Raw genomic sequence first — 23,548 nt, 5'->3', positions numbered from 1 at the left:
ACGTGTGTACGCACCATAATAGATCACAGCCAAGGAGCTGAACAACTTAACCTACACATATAAAGTTTCTTACTAGAGCCACTTTGTGGTCAAGACTGGTGAGTGAATTGCCTATAGCTACCTTAATGTATTTCAGTGCCATCTAGTGGTCCAAGCAGGTACCACAAGACCTATATATTATACATAGGGGGACGGGTTAGGAAAGGATTGTGCAAAAGTGGACAACCACTTTCAATACAGACCACTAGAGAGACAAACCACAATTTGCACATGGGTATAATTTCGTACTTGTGTGTAGTATTTTTTTTTTTTCTTTTAGTTTATTCGGGGTGGGGAGGGGATTATCTTGAAAACAGAGGAACACACACTCTGGGAAACAGGGGAAAAAAAAAAAAAGACAGACGTCAGGATAAAAATTATTACAGCACCTGGAATGGATAGGCCTGCCTAGGAGAAAACACAGGCACTGCCACAACACCACAGGAAATAGCTACTGTCTGAGGCTGCACAGACAGTCCATACTTCTTTCACAGGCGCTATAGGTCCAGGTCATAAAAATCGTCCAGATCCTCGTGAAACAAATCCCACTCATCCTCTGAGTCTGTAAGGTCTTCGTCTGCACCCGCTGCCAAAAGCATTAGAAGCATTTCACCTAGCTCAAAGGTCATCACTTCGTCATCGTCATTGTCAAAAGGATCTCCACCCTCACGTTCCTCAAAGTCCCAGAACCGGTTACGACGTTGGGCCTGGAGAAAAAGAGCGCGTTACAAAAAATAAATACAATGAAAGTACAAAAAGCAGAACTGAAAATAAGATTTTAAACCTTCCAGTAAATCTTTTTCTCCTAGTCCGTAGAGGATTCTGGGGACTCCGTAAGGACCATGGGGTATAGATGGGCTCCGCAGGAGACATGGGCACTCTAAAGACTTTAGGATAGAATGGGTGTGCACTGGCTCCTCCCTCTATGCCCCTCCTCCAGACCTCAGTTAGAGAAACTGTGCCCAGAGGAGACAGACAGTACGAGGAAAGGATTTTTGTTAATCTAAGGGCAAGATTCATAACAGCCCACCCCATCCACACCGTATAACCTGGAATATACGCAACCAGTTAACAGTATGAACAAAACAGTATCAGCCAACGACTGATCTTAACTGTAACATAACCCTTATGTAAGCAACAACTATATACAAGTTATGCAGCAATATGTCTGCACTGGGACGGGCGCCCAGCATCCTCTACGGACTAGGAGAAAAAGATTTACCGGTAGGTTTAAAATCTTATTTTCTCTTACGTCCTAGAGGATGCTGGGGACTCCGTAAGGACCATGGGGTTTATACCAAAGCTCCAGACTGGGCGGGAGAGTGCGGATGACTCAGAGCACTGATTGAGCAAACATAAGGTCCTCATCAGCCAGGGTATCAAACTTGTAGAATTTTGCAAAAGTGTTTGAACCCGACCAAGTAGCCGCTCGGCAAAGCTGTAAAGCCGAGACGCCTCGGGCAGCCGCCCAAGAAGGGCCCACCTTCCTAGTGGAATGGGCCTTTACCGAATCTGGTAACGGCAATCCAGCCGTAGAATGAGCCTGCTGAATCGTGTTACAGATCCAGCGAGCAATAGTCTGCTTAGAAGCAGGAGCTCCAACCTTGTTGGCTGCATACAGGACAAACAGTGCTTCTGTTTTCCTAATCCGAGCCGTTCTGGCTACGTAAATTTTTAAGGCCCTGACTACATCAAGGGACTTGGAATCCTCCAAGTCTCCCGTAGCCACAGGCACCACAATAGGTTGGTTTATATGAAACGATGAAACTACCTTAGGCAAAAATTGAGGACGAGTCCTCAACTCTGCTCTATCCACATGGAAAATGAGATAGGGGCTCTTATGAGACAAAGCCGCCAATTCGGACACCCGCCTTGCAGATGCCAAGGCCAACAACATGACCACCTTCCAAGTGAGACATTTTTAATTCAACGGTTTGAAGAGGCTCAAACCAGTGAGATTTTAGGAACTGTAACACCACGTTAAGGTCTCATACTGCCACTGGGGGGCACAAAAGGAGGTTGGATGTGTAGCACTCCTTTTACAAAAGTCTGGACTTCTGGGAGAGAAGCCAATTCCATCTGAAAGAATATAGATAGGGACGAAATCTGTACCTTAATGGAGCCTAACTTTAGCCCCATATCCACTCCTGTTTGTAGAAAGTGGAGAAAACGGCCCAGGTGGAAATCTTCCGTAGGAGCTTACTTGGCTTCACACCAAGATACACAATTCCTTCAGATACGGTGATAATGTTTTGCAGTCACCTCCTTCCTAGCCTTTATCAGAGTAGGGATTTAGGATTCGTGTTCAACCACCATGCCGTCAAACATAACCGCGGTAAGTCTTGGAACACGCAGGGTCCCTGCTGCAACAGGTCCTCCCTGAGAGGAAGAGGACATGGATCTTCTGTGAGCATCTCCTGAAGATCTGAATAGCAGGCCCTTCGAGGCCAATCTGGAACAATGAGTATTGTCTGCACTCTTTTTCGTCTTATGATTCTCAATATTTTTGAGATGAGAGGAAGAGGAGGGAAAACATAGACCGACTGAAACACCCACGGTGTCACCAGGGCGTCTACCGCTACTGCCTGAGGGTCCCTTGACCTGGCACAATACCTCCAAAGCTCCTTGTTGATGGCGTGATGCCATCATGTCTATTTGAGGAAGTCCCCAAAGACTTGCGCTTACGTGATTTTCCGCCCAGCGTAGAATCCTGGTGGCTTCTGCCATTGACACTCTGCTCCTTGTCCCGGTAGGTCGCGAAAAAGAGTCTCCACTTGTCATAGGCCGTTGTATATGGCCCTTAATTCCAGTATGTTGATGTGTAGACAAGCCTCCTGGCTTGACCATAGTCCCTGAAAATTTCTTCCTTGTGTGACTGCTCCCTATCCTCGGAGGCTCGCGTCCGTGGTCACCAGAACCCAGTCTTGAATGCCGAACCTGCGACCCTCTAGAAGGTGAGCACTCTGCAGCCACCACAGGAGAGACACCCTGGCCCTGGTGGACAGGCTTATTTTCTGATGAATTTGAAGATGTGACCCGGACCATGGACTGACACTCTTTTCGGTTTTAACAGGTCTCCGACCATGTTCTGGAGTTCCTGGGCTTTTTCCATCGGGAGAAAAACCCTCTTTTGTTCTGTGTCCAGACACATGCCCAAGAAAGATAGCAGAGTCGTTGGAACCAACTGTGACTTTGGTAGATTTAGAATCCAGCCATGCTGCTGCAGCACTCTCAGTGAGAGTGACACGCTTTTCTGCAACTGTTCCTTTGATCTCGCTTTTATCAGGAGATCGTCCAAGTACGGGATAATTGTGACTCCTTGCCTGCGCAGGAGCACCATCATTTCCGCCATTACCTTGGTGAAAATCCTCGGGGCCATGGAAAGCCCAAACATCAACGTCTGAAACTGGTAATGACAATCCTGTACAGCGAATCCCAGGTATGCCTAATGAGGATATATGGGGACTTGAAGGTATGCATCCTTTATGTCTAGTGATAGCATAAAATCCCCCCCTCCAGGCTGAAGATAACTGCCCTGAGAGATTCCATCTTGAACTTGAACTTTTTCAAGTACAGGTTTCGGGATTTTAAATTTAGAATGGGTCTGACCGAGCCATCCGGTTTCGGGACCACAAATAGGGTTGAATAGTAACCTTTTCCCTGTTGTATTAGGGGAACATTGATAATCACTTGCTGTTGACACAGCTTTTGAACTGCAGCTAAAACTATCTCCCTCTCTGGGGGAGACGCTGGTAAAGCAGATTTGGAGAATCGGCAAGGAGGCACGTCTTCGAATTCCAGCTTGCAGCCTTGGGATACAATTTCCATCGCCCAAGGATACATGTCCGACTGAACCCAGACCTGGCTGAAGACTCGAAGACGTGCCCCCACCGGTGCGGACTCCCTCAGTGGAGCCCCAGCGTCATGCGGTGGATTTAGTAGAAGCCGGGGAGGACTTCTGTCCCTGTGAACTAGCCGTAGCAGGCATGCTTTTCCCTCTACCCTTACCTCCAGCGAGGAAGGAAGAGCCCCGACCTCTTCTGGACTTATCAGGACCGAAATCAGGAATCAGGATTTTGGTACTTACCGATAAATCCCTTTCTCAGATTCCACAGGGGCCACTGGAGCACAGTTACAATGGGGAAATAGTAGGCAGTAATTGGGAGCTGGCACTTTAAAAATTCTAACACTGTGGCTAGCTCCTCCCCTACTATCTCCCCTCCAAGCCAGTCTACGTAAAACTGTGCCCGAGGAGAGCTGGAATAAACAAACTTGAAGGCAGAGGAGGTTAACGCCGCCATGTAAACCAGGATAACACAACAACCCTGGAACTTAACCCAACAAAAAAGGTAAAACTGAACCCAACAAGCAGTCACATAGTGATCTGCAAACCTTAAGCAAAAAAGGAGGAACAGCGCTGGGTGGGCGTCCAGTGGCCCCTGTGGAATCGGAAAAAGGGATTATCGGTAAGTACCAAAATCCTGATTTCTCCTTCATCCACTAGGGGCCACTGGAGCCCAGTTACAATGGGGACGTCCCAGAGCTCCGAAAACGGGTGGGAGAGCGCCGAGAGTCCTGTAAAACCGCTCGGCCAAACTGCGATGCAGAGGCCGCAAACGTGTCAAACTTGTAGAATTTGACAAACGTATGTCGGCCCGACCAAGTAGCCGCCCGACAAAGTAGTTATGGAGACCCCACGGGCAGCCGCCCACGAAGGTCCCATAGAGCGCGTAGAGTGCGCTGAAATCGAAGATGACGGTTCCCGAGAAGCAGCCAAATAAGCTTGTCTGATGGTCAGTCGAATCCATCGAGACAAAGTCTGCTTAGAAGCCGGCCAACAACGGCGGGCCGCATCGTAGAGAACAAATAAGGAATCTGACTTCCGAATAGTCGAAGTCCTCTCCACATAGATCTTGAGCGCTCTGACAACGTCCAATGATCTCGAATCCGGCGAGTCCACCGAGAGTGCCGGAACCACAAGAGGCTGATTGATGTGAAAATCAGACACCACCTTAGGTAGAAAAGACATACGAGTACGAAGCTCGGCCCTATCCGCATGAAACACCAGGTAAGGAGACCTACAAGAGAGAGCCCCAAGTTCTGACACCCGTCTAGCTGAAGCCAGCGCCAGGAGAAGAACCACCTTCCAGGTGAGATTTTATCTCCACTGATTCCAGGGGCTCAAACAATGAAGACTGCAGAAAGGAGAGGACCAGATTGAGGTCCCATGGCGCTGTCGGAGGGCGGAAGGGAGGCTATATTCGAAGAACCCCCTGAAAGAAAGTCTGGACTTCCGGCAGCATGGCTAACTTTTTCTGGAAGAAAACCGAAAGAGCAGAGACCTGCACCTTTAGCAAACCCAGTCCTAAGCCTGTTGAAAAACCTGCCTGCAAAAAACGGAGAAGGCGGGCTAAGCAAAACACGGAAGGAGAAAATTCTCGATGTACACACCAGGCTACATAAGCCTTCCAAATGCGGTAGTAGTGAGAAGATGTGACTGACTTTCTAGCCCGAAGCATAGTAGGTATAACCGTACGAGGAATCCCCTTCCTTTTCAAGATGGCTTTCTCAACAGCCACGCCGTCAAACGTAGCCTGCGTAAGTCTGGAAAAAAAAAGGACCCTGTTGTAGAAGATCGTCTCGTAGTGGCAGGGGCCAAGGCTCGGCTACCGACAACAGGTGTAGGGTGGAGTACCAAACCCTGCGTGGCCAATCCGGAGCCACCAGGAGGACCAGAGCGTTTTCTCTCTTGATGCGCTGCAGAACCCGTGGCAACAGCGGGAACGGAGGAAAGAGGTAAACGAACTGGAAATTCCAAGGAGCCGTGAGAGCATCCACGCCGGCCGCCGCCGGGTCCCTCGTCCGAGAGTAATACAGAGGCAACTGATGGTTCAGGCGGGATGCCATGAGGTCGATCTGTGGTTTTCCCCACCGGCGGACCAGTTGCCAAAACACCTGGGGATGTAGAGACCACTCTCCCGGGTGCATATCCTGTCGGCTTAGATAATCGGCTTCCCAATTGTCCACTCCCGGAATAAATATCGCCGAGAAGGACAGAGCATACTTTTCCGCCCAGAGAAGGATGTTGGTGACCTCCCTCATCGCTGCGAGTGCCGCCCTGACGGTTGATGTACGCCACCGTCGTGGCGTTGTCGGACTGAACTCTGACCGCTCGGCCGTGTAGTAAGTGATGCGCCTGAAGCAGAGCATTGTACACCGCCCTTAGTTCGAGAATGTTTATGGGGAGAACGGATTCGTGTATTGACCAACGCCCCTGAAACCGATGTTCCAGGGTCACTGCTCCCCAGCCTCGCAGACTGGCGTCCGTGGTGAGGAGAGTCCAATCCCATACACCGAACCGCCTTCCTTCCAACAGATGCGTCGACTGGAGCCACCAGAGAAGAGACGACCGTGCCTTTGGGGATAGCCTCACCCCTTGATGAAGGAACAGATGAGATCCTGACCACTGATGTAGAAGACACAGCTGAAACGGTCGAGAGTGGAAGCGACCGTACGGAAGAGCTTCGAACGCTGCTACCATCTTTCCCAGAAGGCGAATGCACAGATACACTGACATCCGACGGTTTCGAAGAACCGACCTTACCAGAGTCCGCAGAGACAGGATCTTGTCCTGAGGAAGGAAAACCCTCTGACGGACCGTGTCGAGAATCATCCCCAGAAACAACAGCCGTTGTGAGGGGTATAAGTGAGACTTCAGAAAATTCAGGATCCACCCGTGACGAATCAGAAGGTCCTGTGTCATCCAGATATTCTGAAGCAACAGTTCTGCCGAGCTTGCTTTTATTAGCAGATCGTCCAGATAGGGAACAATCGTCACACCCTGCTTCCGAAGTAGGGCCATCATGACCGCCATGACCTTTGTGAATACTCTGGGAGCAGAAGAGAGACCGAAAGGAAGGGCCTGGAACTGGAAATGAGCGTCCTGTATCGCGAACCGGAGAAAAGCCTGATGAGGAGGCCAAATGGGAACATGTAAGTATGCATCCTTGATGTCTAAGGATGCCAGAAACTCGTTTCTCTCCAACCCCGCAATAACAGACTGGAGGGACTCCATCTTGAACTTGAATACCCTCAAATACGGATTGAGATCCTTCAAGTTCAGGATTGGCTTGACTGAGCCGTCCGGCTTCGGTACGAGAAACAGGCTTGAGTAATAGCCCTGCTTCCGAAGATGAGAGGGAACAGGGATCACCACCCTTGCGGATAGAAGCTTCTGGACTGCTGCCTGTAAGGCAACTCTGTCGGAAACTGGCAAACCCGTGGTAAAAAAAAACGCTGGGGCGGTTGTTCCTGAAAATCGAGCTTGTAACCGCAAGTGATTAGATCCCGGACCCAAGCGTCTGGGCAGAACTGTACCCAGACCTCCTTGAAATCCCACAGACGAGCTCCCACCCTGTGGTCTCCCAGGTGGGAGGGAAGCCCGTCATGCGGTGGTAGAGGTAGAGGACTTAACCTCTGACTGGGCTGAGGACCCTCTACCCCTGCCTCTACCTCTATGGCCACGGAAGGTAGAAGTTCCTCCCCTGGCCTGGCCTCGAAACCTGGAAGGGGTACGAAAGGAAGAACCCCGATATGGCCTGCGAGTGGCTGGAGCAGCAGAAGGAAGATAAGTCGACTTACCTCCGGTGGCCTGAGAGATCCAGGCATCCAGATCCTTACCAAACAGAACCTCACCCGTAAAGGGCAACGCTTCTGCCGCCCTTTTGGATTCTGTATCCGCTTGCCACTGCCGGAGCCAGAGAGCTCTGCGGGCCGCAATTGCTAAAGCGGAAATCCTAGCCCCGAGAATACAGATGTCCTTGGAGGCTTCGCAAAGATAAAGGGCTGATTCACGGATGTGTTCCGCCCACGGTATTAATTGCTCTGCCGGCAATTCGTCACGAATTACAGAGGACAAGTGCTCCGCCCACGCTTCGATCGCCTTGTTGACCCAACAACCTACCTGCGCCGGGCGATGCAATACCCCCGCCGCCGAGTATATAGTCTTCAAGGTGGATTCCAACTTCTTATCAGACGCCTCCTTAAGCGAAGTTGCTCCCGGAACCGGTAGGACCGTCTTTTTGGACAGATGAGACACCAAAGGATCCACAATCGGAGAGGTCTTATAACGTTTCCTGCTATCTGCGGGAAAAGGATAGGAAGACAACAGTTTTCTTGATACCTGAAATTTTGCATCTGAATGTTTCTAGGCAGCCGTTAGGAGCGCATCCAGCTCCTCCGAAACTGGAAAGGTCACCGGCAGGCATTGGTTGGTGCCAAACCTTGAAGGGCGTAAGGCATCCTGCTCCGTCTCTTCCACCTGTAAAACTGAGCGAATAGCAGTAATAAGAGCCTCTATACCCTGAGCTACTGGTTTAGAGTCCCCATACACCTGATCGTCATCAGTATCCTGTATATCGACATCCGGAATATCCTGTACATCTAACCCCGCCTCATCTAATTGAGGCATATCATCGTCAAAGTCCTGCAACACAGAGGCTAGCAATCTCTTTTTTGAAGCCTGCTGAGGGGGGCTAAAGGACAGGGCTTGGGAAGGGATTACAGTCCTAGAGAGCCCTTCTACGGACTTAGCCAATGAGACAGCCCAAGCAGGTTCTGGCTCCGGTACCGGGACAAGCTGTCGGAACCGGGCCGCCTCTCTATCTTCCCGAGAGGCCTTTAGTTCCCTAGTCAGCAAAGACATAACCTCGGTGAGTTGTGTCGTCCATGCAGGGGCGCTTTGGGGTTCTGAGGAGGGCTGAGCAGATGGTTCAGACCCACCTTCCTCACCTAAAAGGTGCCCCTGTTTTTGTGCTGCCTTGGAGCCTTTACTAGCCATGGCAGCCCCTAACAACTGTGACCCTCCCTTACAAGAAACAGCAATAAGCAGAAGGGGAGGGACGGGGGAGAGTAGGGAAAAACGCAGCCACAGCAGCCAGAGCTCTCCTGCACGATACTGTGCAGCTACAGGCTTTAAAGAAGTATATAGATGCCCCCCAGTGCCCCCCTTCCCCACTGTAACAGGCTCACTGTGATCCGTGCAGTGCCGTGGCGCTTCTGTCCCGCGCTGCTGCAACGGAAATGGCCGCCAGCGCGCGCTGAGTCCGGCGGCGCAGAGCAGGACTAAGCTCCGCCCCCTCCGCAAAGGTGCCAAGTTTGAAGTTGCTTTGCGCCTTTTTCACGATCCCCGTAGTGGCACTGTGAGCCGCGCTAAGCGGGGATCCGAGCGAGGAGGGGGGCGGGCGGGAGACAAGCCCGATCTGAACTGAGGTCTCTGTATTTAAATAAATAAATTAAAATAGCCCGAGCTACCCAAGCCTATAGTAGCGGTGGAAAAGCGGGGGAAGGAGGGAGGGGGGCTGCAGCATAGAGCACTCATAATATGGTGGAGTGGCCGCGACACACGCCGCACGCAGCGGTGTCCGGCCACATATAATTACCGCCGCCCAAGCTGCCGGAATCTTCAGCCGACGGAGCGGCCCCGACACGCGCCGCACGCAGCGGTGTCCGGCTGGCTCCGGAGAGCTAGTGTCTCCTTCAGCCGGGGCCCATCCCGAGCCGCACATAGCTGCGATGGGACCCCGCCGGCAGCCTCCCGCGGTGCAGACTGGCAGTGGCAAAGCTGCCAGTCTGTGGATGTAAGTAAGAAAAAGAAAGAAAAAAAAATTCTTCAGAGAAGACCCAAGTGAACCAGCTCCCTTGGGCACAAATGAAAGACTGGCTTCGAGGGGAGATAGTAGGGGAGGAGCTAGCCACAGTGTTAGAATTTTTAAAGTGCCAGCTCCCAATTACTGCCTACTATTTCCCCATTGTAACTGTGCTCCAGTGGCCCCTAGTGGATGAAGGAGAAAGTACTGCATCTGATATTGTGGTGTTTTCTTTTGCTGTGGGGGAACATAAGGTAAAAAAGTAGATTTACCCGCGGTAGCTGTGGAAACCAGGTCCGCGAGACCTTCTCCAAATAAAACCTCACCCTTGTAAGGCAGAACTTCCATATGTCTCTGAGTCGGCATCACCCGTCCATTGGCGGGTCCACAGTGCTCGCCTAGCAGACATCGCCATGGCGTTGGCCCTCAAACCTAGCAGCCCAACGTCTCTCTGAGCGTCTCTCATACTTAAGACTGCGTCCATAATGTGACCTAAGGTCAATAAAATGGTATCCCTATCTAGGGTATCAATGTCAGCTGACAAGGTATCTGCCCATGCTGCTACAGCGCTACAAACCCAAGCCGATGCTATTGCCGGTCTGAGCAAAGCACCCGTATGCGTATAAATAAATAGATTTTAAGGTAGTTTCCCGTCTGCGATCAGCAGGATCCTTGAGGGCTGCCGTGTCTGGAGACGGTAGCGCCATCTTCTTGGACAAGCGCGTTAAAGCCTTGTCCACCCTGGGCGTGGACTCCCACCGTACCATGTCCTGTGCAGGGAAAGGGTACGCCATAAGAATCCTCTTGGGAATCTGCAGCTTTTTGTCTGGAGTTTCCCAAGCTTTTTCAAATAACGCGTTCAGCTCATGAGATGGGGGAAAGGTTACCTCAGGTTTCTTTTCCTTAAACATGCATACCCTCGTGTCAGGGACAGAGAGGTCATCTGTGATATGCAAAACATCTTTTATTGCAATAATCATATAATGAATACTTTTGGCCACCCTTGGGTGTAACCTCGCATCATCGTAGTCGACACTGGAGTCAGAATCCGTGTCGGTATCAGTGTCTGCTACCTGGGACAGGGGACGTTTTTGAGACCCTGAAGGGCCCTGTGACACAGTCTAAACCATTGATTGACTCCCCGTTTTATCCCTGGACTCAGCTTTGTCCAACCTCTTATGTAATAAAGCCACATTTGCATTTAAAACATTCCACATATCCAACCAATCAGGTTGGATATGTGGAACAATCATCTGCTCCACCTCCTCAGACGAGCCTTCCGCTTCAGACATGCCGACAGACACGTACCGACACCCCCACACACTCAGGGATATATCTATATGGAGACAGTCTCCCAATAAGGCCCTTTGCAGAGAGAGAGAGAGAGAGAGAGAGAGAGAGAGAGAGAGAGAGAGAGAGAGAGAGAGAGAGAGAGAGAGAGAGAGAGAGAGAGAGAGAGAGAGAGAGAGCCAGCACACACCCAGCGCCACTGTACTCTTGAATAAAATCCCAGTTAGTACTCAGCGCTTTTATATATCTCTATAAATACACTCACTGCGCCAATAAATTGTGCCCCCCCCCCCCCCCCCCCCCATTTTTTTTGCCCTGTGTAACCTTGTTCAGCAGGGGAGAGTCCGGGGAGCCAGCTTCTCTGCAGTGTGCTGTGGAGAAAATGGCGCTGGTTAGTGCTGGAAGTATCAAGCCCCGCCCCCTCACAGGCGGGCTTCGGTCCCGCACAAATTATTTATACTGGCAGGGGTTTATTAATATACTGCCTCCGCAGTACCTACTTCATGTGCCAGTGTCCCTAGAGGTTTTTATTGCTGCCCAGGGCGCGCCCCCCTGTGCCCTGCACCCGTGCAGTGCCCGCTGTGTGTGTCTGTGTGGGAGCAATGGCGCGCAGCGTTACCGCTGCGCGGTACCTCAGTGAAGATCTGAAGTCTTCTGCCGCCTTTAAAGTCTTTTTTTCTTCTTAATACTCACCCGGCTTCTATCTTCCGGCTCTGTGAGGACGGTGGCGCGGCTCCGGGACGAACGGCGAGGGTGAGACCTGCGTCCCGACCCTCTGGAGCTAATGGTGTCCAGTAGCCTAAGAAGCAGAGCCTATCATTTAAGTAGGTCTGCTTCTCTCCCCTCAGTCCCACGATGCAGGGAGCCTGTTGCAAGCAGTGCTCCCTGAAAATAAAAAACCTACCAAAAAGTATTTTTTACAGAGAAACTCAGGAGAGCTCCCCTGCAATGCACCCAGTCTCCTCTGGGCACAAGATCTAACTGAGGTCTGGAGGAGGGGCATAGAGGGAGGAGCCAGTGCACACCCATTCTATCCTAAAGTCTTTAGAGTGCCCATGTCTCCTGCGGAGCCCGTCTATACCCCATGGTCCTTACGGAGTCTCCAGCATTCTCTAGGATGTGAGAGAAAAACTTCTAACTACGCACTTGACGCTACTCCCAATGTAACATAGAAAAATAAGATTTTACTTACCGGTAAATCTATTTCTCGTAGTCCGTAGAGGATGCTGGGGACTCCGTAAGGACCATGGGGAATAGACGGGCTCCGCAGGAGATAGGGCACTTTAAGAAAGACTTTAGGATTCTGGGTGTATACTGGCTCCTCCCTCTATGCCCCTCCTCCAGACCTCAGTTAGGGAAACTGTGCCCAGAGGAGACGGAAAGTACGAGGAAAGGATTTTTGTTAATCTAAGGGCAAGATTCATACCAGCCACACCAATCACACCGTATAACTTGTGATATACTACCCAGTTAACAGTATGAAAAACGACATAGCATCAGTCCAAGACCGATGAAACTATAACATAACCCTTATTTAAGCAATAACTATATACAAGTCTTGCAGAAGTAGTCCGCACTTGGGACGGGCGCCCAGCATCCTCTACGGACTACGAGAAATAGATTTACCGGTAAGTAAAATCTTATTTTCTCTAACGTCCTAGAGGATGCTGGGGACTCCGTAAGGACCATAGGGATTATACCAAAGCTCCCAAACGGGCGGGAGAGTGCGGATGACTCTGCAGCACCAATTGAACAAACAGGAGGTCCTCTTCAGCCAGGGTATCAAACTTATAAAACTTTGCAAAGGTGTTTGACTCCGACCAAGTAGCTGCTCGGCACAACTGTAATGCCGAAACCCCTTAGGCAGCCGCCCAAGAAGAGGCCACCTTCCTAGTGGATTGGGCCTTAACAGATTAAGGCAACGGCAATCCTGCCGTAGAATGCGCCTGCTGAATCGTATTACAGATCCAGTGAGTAATAGTCTGCTTTGAAGCAGGAGCGCCAACCTTGTTGGCCGCATACAGAACAAATAGAGCTTCAGTCTTCCTGATCCTAGCTGTTCTGGACACAAATCTTCAAAGCCCTGATCACATCCAGGGACTCTGAATCCCCCAAGTCCCGCGTAGCCACAGGCACGACAATAGGTTGGTTCATATGAAAAGATGAGACCACCTTTGGCAGAAATTGAGGACGAGTCCTCAATTCCGTCCTATCCACATGAAAAACCATGTAGGGGTTTTTATATGACAAAGCCGCCAATTCCGAAACACGCCTTGCAGAAGCCAAGACCAATAACACAACCACTTTCCAAGTGAGATATTTCAATTCCACCATCTTGAGTGGTTCAAACCAAGGTGACTTGAGGAAACTTAATACCCCGTTAAGATCCCAAGGCGCCACCGGAGGTACAAAGGGAGGCTGAATATGCAGTACCCCTTCACAAATGTCTGTACTTCAGGAAGAGAAGCCAATTCTTTTTGGAAGAAAATGGATAAGGCCGAAATTTGGACCTTTATGGACCCTAATTTTAGGCCCAAACTCACTCTCGTTTGTAGGAAGTGAAGCAGACAGCCCAAATGGAACTCCTCCGTAGGAGCAGTTCTGGCCTCACACCAAGACACATATTTTCGCCATATACGGTGATAATGTTTCGATGTCACGTCCTTCCTAGCCTTGATCAGGGTAGGAATGACCTCCTCCGGAATACCTTTTTCCGCTAGGATCCGGCGTTCAACCGCCATGCCGCCAAACGCAGCCGCGGTAAGTCTTGGAACAGACAGGGCCCCTGCTGCAGCAGATCCTGTCTTAGGGGAAGAGGCCACGGATCTTCTGTGAGCAACTCTTGCAGATCCGGATACCAAGTCCTTCGTGGCCAATCCGGAACAATGAGGATCGTTCTGACTCCTCTTAGCCTTATTATTCTCAACACCTTGGGTATGAGAGGTAGAGGAGGGAACACATAGACCGATCCGAACACCCAAGGTGTCACTAGAGCGTCTACCGCTACCGCCTGAGGGTCCCTGGCCCAATACCGCTTTAGCTTTTTGTTGAGACACGACGCCATCATGTCTATCTGAGGCAGTCCCCACCGACCCACGATCTGTGCGAAGACTTCTGGATGAAGTCCTCACTCTCCCGGATGCAGGTCGTGTCTGCTGAGGAAGTCCGCTCCCCAGTTGTCCACCCCCGGGACGAATACTGCTGATAGGGCGCTTACATGGCTTTCCGCCCAGCGAAGAATCCTGGTCGCTTTTGCCATGGCCACTCTGCTCCTTGTGCCGCCTTGGCGGTTTACATGAGCCACTGCCGTGACATTGTCTGACTGAATCAGAACCGGTTTGTCCCGAAGCCATGCCTCCGCTTGGCGTAGGGCGTTGTATATGGCCCTCAACTCCAGGACGTTGATGTGGAGACTAGTCTCTAGATTTGACCAGAGACCTTGGAAATTTCTTCCCAGTGTGACCGCTCCCCAACCTCGGAGGCTTGCGTCCGTGGTCACCAGGATCCAGTCCTGAATTCCGAACCTGCGGCCTTCTAGGAGGTGAGCACTGTGCAGCCACCACAGGAGAGATACCCTGGCTCTGAGAGACAGGGTGATCCTCTGATGCATTTGTAAATGGGACCCAGACCATTTGTCCAGTAGATCCCATTGAAAGGTCCTCGCATGGAACCTGCCGAAGGGGATGGCCTCGTACGATACCACCATCTTCCCCAGGACACGTGTGCAATGATGCACTGAAACAGTTTTTAGCTTTAATAGGTTCCTGACCAGGGCTATGAGCTCCTGAGCCTTTTCCATCGGAAGTAAAAAAAAAATTCTGGTCTGTGTCTAGAATCAGACCCAGAAAGGTCAGGCGCGTTGTAGGGACTAGCTGGGACTTCAGTAAATTGAGAATCCAGCCGTGCCCCTGCAACATCCTCACCGACACGCTGTCCAGCAACCTCTCCCGAGATCTCACCTTTATGAGGAGATCGTCCAAGGAGCACCATCATTTCCGTCATTACCTTGGTGAAAATTCTCGGGGCTGTGGAAAGCCCAAACGGCAACGTCTGAAATTGGTAATGACAGTCATGTACTGCAAATCTCAGAAACGCCTGATGAGGAGGGAAAAATCGGAACATGAAGGTATGCATCCTTTATGTCCAGGGACACCATCCAATCCCCCCCCCTCCAGACTGGCGATGACCGCTCTGAGCGATTCCATCTTGAACATGAACTTTTTCAAGTACAAGTTCAGGGATTTCAGATTCAAAATGGGCCTGACCGAACCGTCCGGTTTCGGGACCACAAACAGGGTTGAGTAATACCCCTTTCCCTGCTGGAGAAGAGGAACTTTGACTATCACCTGTTGAAGATACAATTTTTGAATCGCAGTCAACACTAACTCCCTTTCTGACGGGGAAGCTGGCAGAGCAGATTTGAAAAACCGGCGAGGAGGCACGTCTTCGAATTCCAGCCTGTATCCCTGAGAAACAATCTCTAATGCCCAGGGATCCACCTGTGAGTGAACCCAGACCTGGCTGAAAAATCAAAGACGCGCCCCCACTTGAACTGACTACACCCGGGAAGCCCCAGCGTCATGCGGTGGACTTTGCAGATGTAGGGGAGGACTTCTGCTCCTGGGAACTAGCTGCATGCAGCTTTTTTTCCCCTTGCCTTTTCCTCTGGCAAGGAAGGACGATCCCCGTACCTTCTTGCTTTTATTGGAACGAAAGGACTGCATTTGATAATGATGTGCCTTTTTAGTATGCTGCGGGGGGACATAAAGTAAGAAATTCGATTTACCGGCCGTAGCAGTAGAGACAAGGTCCGAGAGGCCTTCTCCAAACAACTCCTCCCCCTTGTAAGGCAACGACTCCATATGCCGCTTTGAGTCGGCATCCCCCGTCCACTATCGGGTCCACAGGCGTCGCCTAGCAGAAATAGACATAGCATTTATTCTGGAGCTTAGTAAACAAATGTCTCTTTGAGCATCCCTCATATATAAAGCAGCATCCTTGATATGCTCTAGGGTCATTTGAATGGAATCCTTATCTAGGGTTTCAAGTTCCGTAGATAAGGAATCTGTCCATGCCGCGATAGCACTACACACCCAGGCCGATGCCATAGCCGGTCTAACGATAGTACCGGAATGTGTGTAAATGTGCTTCATGGTAACCTCCTGCTTACGATCAGCAGGATCCTTGAGGGAAGCTGTATCCTGAGAAGGCAGTGCCACCTTCTTGGATAAGCGTGTCAGCGCCTTGTCTACCTTCGGCGAAGATTCCCATCATATCCTGTCCTTTTGTGGAAAGGGATACGCCATAAGAATCCTTTTGGGAATTTGTAGTCTCCTATCTGGAGATTCCCAAGCCTTTTCGCACAAGTCACTTAGTTCAAATGAGGACGGAAAAAAGTGACCTCAGGCTTTTTCCCTTTATACATGTGTACCCTCGTGTCAGGGACAGGGGGTTCCTCAGTGATATGCAAAACCTCTTTAATGACCATAATCATGCAACGAATACCTTTCGCCACCTTTGGCTGTAATTTTGCATCCTCATAGTCGACACTAGTCAGTCTCTATGTCGGTATCTGTGTCAGTGATCTGGGATATGATGCTTTTTGAGACCCCGAAGGTCCTGGTGCCACAGGGACAGGCATGGTCTGACTACCTGACTGATCCCTAGCTTCAGCCTTGTCTAATCGTTTATGCAGTAAATTTACATTTGCATTCAAGACATTCCACATATCCACCCAGTCCGGTGTCGGCGTTGCCGACGGCGACCTGGCCATCATGCACTCCCCCTCCTCCTTAGGTGAGCCTTCCTCGTCAAACATGTCGACACACACGTACTGACACTTCACACACACAGGGAATCTTTTCTGAAGACAGGTTCCCCATGACGCCGTTTGGAGAGAGAGAGTATGCCAGCACACACCCCAGCGCTATATGTCCCTGGAGAAAAACACAGAATGTTTACCCAGTAGCGCTGCTGTAGTGTATAAACGCCAATAATGTGCCTCCCCTCTACTTTAAAACCTCCTTTCACCGTGTGTCAAGCAGGGGAGAGTCCGGGGAGCTTCCTCTCAGCGGTGCTGTGTAGAGAAAATGGCGCTGGTGAGTGCTGCGGGAGAAGCCCCGCCCCCTCGGTGGCGGGCTTCTATCCCGCTCAAACTTATTAAAAAAAATGGCGGGGGCTCTTTTATATACATGTACAGTGCCCACCTGTACATGTATATACACTTTTGCCATAGGAGAGGTGTTTTATTGCTGCCCAGGGCGCCCCCCCCTGCGCCCTGCACCCTTACAGTGACCGGAGTGTGTGAGGTGTAGCGTTGCAATGACGCACAGCTGCAGTGCTGTGCGTTACCTCTGTGAAGCACCGAAGGCTTCTGCCGCCTGAGACGTCTTCTGTCTTCGTTTCTTCTGGCTCTGAGGAGAACGGCGGCGCGGCTCTGGGGTGAACGCCCAGGACGAACCTGTGTTCATTCCCTCTGGAGCTAATAGTAGCCGAGGAAGCAGAGCCTAACATTTAAGTAGGTCTGCTCCTCTCACCTCAGTCCCTCGATGCAGGGAGCCTGTTGCCAGCAGTGCTCCCTGAAACAGAGAAAAAATCCTAACAAAAATGCTTTCTAAGCAGGAAACTCAGGAGAGCTCCCTGCAGTGCACCCATTCTCCTCTGGGCACAGTCTAAAACTGAGGTCTGGAGGAGGGGCATAGAGGGAGGAGCCAGTGCACACCCAGAATCCTAAAGTCTTTCTTAAAGTGCCCCATCTCCTGCAGGGCCCGTCTATTCCACATGGTCCTTACGGAGTCCCCAGCATCCTCTAGGACGTTAGAGGGAAAAAAAACTTCAGCTACACAAAATCAGTGAATGCAGTTAAACTGCTACACAAACCAATGTCTAAGAGAATGTGGCCTTCAAGACATCGGCTGCCAATTGAATCACAGAGGCAATGAGGTTCTACAGAAGCATCTTCACTCACGCATACTTTTTGCTCCCTTGGGTGCGATTTAGACACACAGCACAGATTCTCACACTTTCATACCCATATCTTAATTTAGCATCTGTCACTTCACAGCTGGCTACAAAGTCGCTTATGGTATATAAAGTTGCAGATTAAAGCCCGAAGCTGCATGTCGGGATGCAAGACGCAGTTCACTCGTATAGGTTCTCTGCCTTTTGATGCCAATGGCTGTGTCCAGGGTACTCTTACACTGAACTTATTGCAATCGAAGTGAATAAGACCACATTCTGCATAAAACCATGTGGCGGGAAGCATGGCACAGCTAAACTGCATAATCTATGGCGCATCAGATGGGACGATAAGAGAATAGGTCAGGGAGGATACATCCGTAGGTTACTAGGGAATGAAGATGCTGTATCCCCAGATAATGGCAATAGCTGTCTGCAGGGTGTAGGAGACATCATTGCAGCAAGATGAGCATGGCTACATCTGTAATGTAAAAGAATCTCAGATATAGGAGTACCTTCTATGGTTCTAAAAGAATATTCATGAAAAGTTATCTAGAGAGAAAAGCTGCAGAATTAACAAAACCGCTTACTGCAATTTCATATTATAAAAAAAAAAAAAAAAAAAGCAGATTTGTAAATCCCCATTTCCAAAGTCAAAAACAAAGGCGCTGAAAGGGGAGCAGAATAACCCCCCTCCACCCAACACCCCCACCCCCCAAAAAAAGGACTAAGCCTAGAACATTTTTTGCTTTTGTTAATAACTGATCATTGACAGAAAATTATCTCACTTACTCGGTACCTACTGGACATTCCCCCTTTTTGCCGCGGCTGTGGTTCTTCTATGCGGCCATCGGGGTACGCATGCTTGTAAAAGCAGTTGCCGCCAAAAGGGCAGGTGCCACGCCCTTCATCGAAATACCGGCAAGATTTGTTGCTGGAAGAAATAAAGAATGGAGGGTTACAGCAAAGCTCTGTTCATTGCAAACCAAAGGATCTATGCGTAGAACGGACTGTTAGGACATATAAGCAGTACAGAGCGTTAGCAAGCCGCTAATACCATCATATATACTGCCTTATACAGATGGAGGATAGGTAAAGCTGCAGAACCCCTTTCACCCAGACACAAAGGGGTCAGATTAGCAAATAAACCAGAGGCAGGCAGCAACACGTCACCCACCGACTGGGAAACCGAGCTGCAGAAATATCGCTGATATTGCAAATAACGCTGTCACCCTTCTATTTGCCTGAACTCATTCTGCTGCTCATGATGTGAAAAGAAAGATGTAAACAGAACACACACATACCTCATGGCTTCTTTGTACTTGAGGATCAGCTTCTGTTTATCATCCTTCTCTTCCACCCAGTATTCACTTGGAATGACAAAGTTTGACGTGATGCGGCATTCTGGGCACGACCTGTACACAAGACAGGAAGTTATAGAAGAGCCAATCTGCTTCTCCAGACTGATCCCCATCTAATACGGCTGAAATGGTCAGGTGACTGCAATGGCTGGTACGTGATACATGCAATACACCTATACGGGTGCCAGTCTTTATTTTATCCGTCTTCCAGGCACTTCTAGAATTCATTGGACGGGGGCTGGACTGCATACCCTAATTTTAAACATAATGAGAGGTGCTACCGTGCTGAGACTTGTAGTGGGCATTATTTTGTAACACTTAATCTAGCAATTTTTAGCATCTAAATTGTTTTATTACTAATGTAACACTTTAACACCTTAATTATTACCTCTCACCCATGCACTTCACACATAGCTGATACTAATGTAACAAGTTTTAACACGTTAACTACTACCTTGCACAAATATTATGCCTTGGGGCAGTTTGGATGTGCTGCTCGGGGGGTCCCGTGCCCTGGACTTCAACCTAAGGAACGTTACGGACTCATCTGATGGAGGTCACCTAATCGCGGAAGGTGCCAATATTTTTGGCCAAAATTATGCTAAGCAACTTAATTTTACTCCATGTTCAACTGCAGAGTTTTATTATAATTGTCCGATTAGCAGTGTTAAATACTATAAGAGGGTGCACCTGCATTCTCTCTTACTTCTAGAATTCAGCCTGTGGTCCAATACCCTCCAGAGATACAGCTGATCGATTCAAGGGGTAAAACTGCACTACCACCTGCTAGGACACCCTCCACCACCATTTTTATGTAGCCAACAAAAATAAGATTTTAAACCTACCGGTAAATCTTTTTCTCCTAGTCCGTAGAGGATGCTGGGGACTCCGTAAGGACCATGGGGGTATAGACAGGCTCCGCAGGAGACATGGGCACTCTAAAGACTTTAGATGGGTGTGCACTGGCTCCTCCCTCTATGCCCCTCCTCCAGACCTCAGTTAAAGAGCTGTGCCCAGAGGAGACGGACAGTACGAGGAAAGGATTTTTGTTAATCTAAGGGCGAGATACATACCAGCCCACACCATACAACATGGAATATACGCAACCAGTTAACAGTATGAACAAAACAGCATCAGCCAAAGACTGATCTTAACTGTAACATAACCCTTATGTAAGCAACAGCTATATACAAGCCTTGCAGAACTATGTCCGCACTGGGACAGGCGCCCAGCATCCTCTACGGACTAGGAGAAAAAGATTTACCGGTAGGTTTAAAATCTTATTTTCTCTTACGTCCTAGAGGATGCTGGGGACTCCGTAAGGACCATGGGGATACCAAAGCTCCAGACCAGGCGGGAGAGTGCGCATGACTCTGCAGCACCGATTGAGCAAACATGAGGTTCTCATCAGCCAGGGTATCAAACTTGTAGAATTTTGCAAAAGTGTTTGAACCTGACCAAGTAGCTGCTCGGCAAAGCTGTAAAGCAGAGACGCCTCGGGCAGCCGCCCAAGAAGAGCCCACCTTCCTAGTGGAATGGGCCTTTACCAAATTTGGTAACGGCAATCCAGCCGTAGAATGAGCCTGCTGAATCGTGTTACAGATCCAGCGAGCAATAGTCTGCTTAGAAGCAGGAGCGCCAATTTTGTTGGCGGCATACAGGACAAACAATGCCTCTGTTTTCCGAACTCGAGCCATCCTGGCTACATAAATTTTTAAGGCCCTGACTACATCAAGGGACTTGGAATCCTCCAAGTCCCCCGTAGCCACCGGCACCACAATAGGTTGGTTTATATGAAATGACGAAACCACCTTAGGCAGAAATTGAGGACGAGTTCTCAACTCTGATCAACATGGAAAATCAGATAGGCGCTCTTGTGAGACAAGGCCGCCAATTCGGACACCCACCTTGCAGATGCCAAGGCCAACAACATGACCACTTTCCAAGTGAGAAATTTTAATTCAACCGTTTGAAGAGGTTCAAACCAGTGTGATTTTAGGACCTGTAACACCACGTTAAAGTCCCATGATGCCACTGGGGGCACAAAAGGAGGCTGGGTGTGCAGCACTCCCCTCACAAAAGTCTGGACTTCTGGGAGAGAAGCCAATTCCTTCTGAAAGAATATTGATAGGGCCGAAATCTGTACCTTAATGGAGCCTAACTTTAGGCCCATATCCACTCCTGTCTGTAGAAAGTGGAGAAAACGGCCCAGATGGAAATCTTCCGTAGGAGCATTCTTGGCTTCACACCAAGATACATACTTCCTCCAGATACGGTGATAATGTTTCGCCGTCACCTCCTTCCTAGCCTTTATCAGAGTAGGGATGACTTCCTCCGGAATACCTTTCCCAGCTAGGATTTGTGTTCAACCGCCATGCCGTCAAACGTAACCGCGGTAAGTCTTGGAACACGCAGGGCCCCTGCTGCAACAGGTCCTCCCTGAGAGGAAGAGGCCATGGATCTTCTGTGAGCATTTCCTGAAGATCTGAGTACCAGGCCCTTCGAGGCCAATCTGGAACAATGAGTATTGTCTGCACTCTTTTTCGCCTTATGATTCTCAATATTTTTGAGATGAGCGGAAGAGGAGGGAACACATAGACCGACTGAAACACCCATGGTGTCACCAGGGCGTCAACCGCTACTGCCTGAGGGTCCCTTGACCTGGCACAATACCTCCAAAGCTTCTTGTTGAGGCGTGACGCCATCATGTCTATTTGAGGAAGTCCCCAACGACTTGTTATCTCTGCAAAAACTTCTTGATGAAGTCCCCACTCTCCTGGATGGAGATAGTGTCTGCTGAGGAAGTTTCCTCCCCAGTTGTCCACTCCCGGAATGAAGACTGCTGACAGAGCGCTTACGTGATTTTACGCCCAGCGAAGAATCCTGGTGGCTTCCGCCATTGCCACTCTGCTCCTTGTCCCGCCTTGGCGGTTTACATGAGCCACGGCTGTGATGTTGTCTGATTGAATCAGCACCGGTAGGTCGCGAAGAAGATTCTCCGCTTGTCGTAGGCAGTTGTATATGGCCCTCAATTCCAGCACGTTCATGTGTAGACAAGCCTCCTGGCTTGACCATAGTCCCTGAAAATGTCTTCCTTGTGTGACTGCTCCCCATCCTCGGAGGCTCGCGTCCGTGGTCACCAGAACCCAGTCTTGAATGCCGAACCTGCGACCCTCTAGAAGGTGAGCACTCTGCAGCCACCACAGGAGAGACACCCTGGCCCTGGGGGACAGGCTTATTTTCTGATGTATTTGTAGATGGGACCCCGACCACTTGTCCAGAAGTTCCCACTGAAATGTCCTTGCATGGAACCTGCCGAAGGGGATGGCCTCGTAGGCCGCCACCATTTTTCCCAGGACTCGAGTGCAGTGATGAACTGACACTCTTTTTGGTTTTAGCAGGTCTCTGACCATGTTCTGGAGTTCCTGGGCTTTTTCCATTGGGAGAAAAACCCTCTTCTGTTCCGTGTCCAGAATCATGCCTAAGAATGATAGCCGAGTCACTGGAGTCAACTGTGACTTTGGTAGATTCAGGATCCAGCCGTGTTGCTGCAGCACTCTCAGTGAGAGCGACACGCTTGTCAGCAATTGATCTCTCGATCTCGCTTTTATCAGGAGATCGTCCAAGTATGGGATAATTGTGACTCCTTGCCTGCGCAGGAGCACCATCATTTCCGCCATTACCTTGGTGAAAATCCTCGGGGCCGTGGAAAGACCAAACGGTAACGTCTGAAACTGGTAATGACAGTCCTGTACAGCGAATCTCAGGTACGCCTGATGAGGGGGATAAATGGGGACATGAAGGTATGCATCCTTTATGTCTAGTGATACCATAAAATCCCCCCATTCCAGGCTGGAGATCACTGCCCGGAGAGATTCCATCTTGAATTTGAACTTTCAAGTACAGGTTTAGGGATTTTAGTATCAGAATGGGTCTGACCGAGCCATCCGGTTTCGGGACCACAAACCGGGTTGAATAGTACCCTTTCCCTTGTTGAACTAGGGGAACCTTGATAATCACTTGCTGTTGACACAGCTTTTGTATTGCAGCTAAAACCATTTCCCTCACTGGGGGAGAAGCTGGCAAAGCAGACTTGAAAAATCGGCGAGGAGGCACCTCTTCGAATTCCAGCTTGTAGCCTTGGGATACAATTTCTATCGCGCAAGGATCCACGTCCGACAGAACCCAGACCTGGCTGAAGAGTCGAAGACATGCCCCCACTCCCTCAGTGGAGCCCCAGCGTCATGCGGTGGA

General features: G+C 49.9%; 1 protein-coding gene across 2 annotated transcripts in view; it reads right to left on the bottom strand.

The window, feature by feature from the left end:
- Window positions 1-277: 277 nt before the first annotated feature.
- MKRN1 (makorin ring finger protein 1) overlaps window positions 278-23,548 on the bottom strand; it is a 43,772-nt gene continuing 20,501 nt past the window's right edge. For both annotated transcript variants that reach the window (XM_063928954.1, XM_063928955.1), the window contains exons 6-8: window positions 19,238-19,348; window positions 18,726-18,867; window positions 278-746 (exon numbers count right to left, since the gene is read on the bottom strand). In XM_063928954.1, the coding sequence (XP_063785024.1) occupies window positions 537-746; window positions 18,726-18,867; window positions 19,238-19,348 (463 nt within the window). In that variant the 3' untranslated portion in view covers window positions 278-536. The remainder of the gene's footprint in view (window positions 747-18,725; window positions 18,868-19,237; window positions 19,349-23,548) is intronic.

The sequence above is a fragment of the Pseudophryne corroboree genome, chromosome 6, assembly GCF_028390025.1.
Source record: "Pseudophryne corroboree isolate aPseCor3 chromosome 6, aPseCor3.hap2, whole genome shotgun sequence".
In the NCBI taxonomy this organism is placed as follows: Eukaryota; Metazoa; Chordata; class Amphibia; order Anura; family Myobatrachidae; genus Pseudophryne; species Pseudophryne corroboree.
The sequence above is the reverse complement of the archived record's forward strand: the minus strand, read 5'-3'. Positions and strand labels throughout refer to the sequence as shown.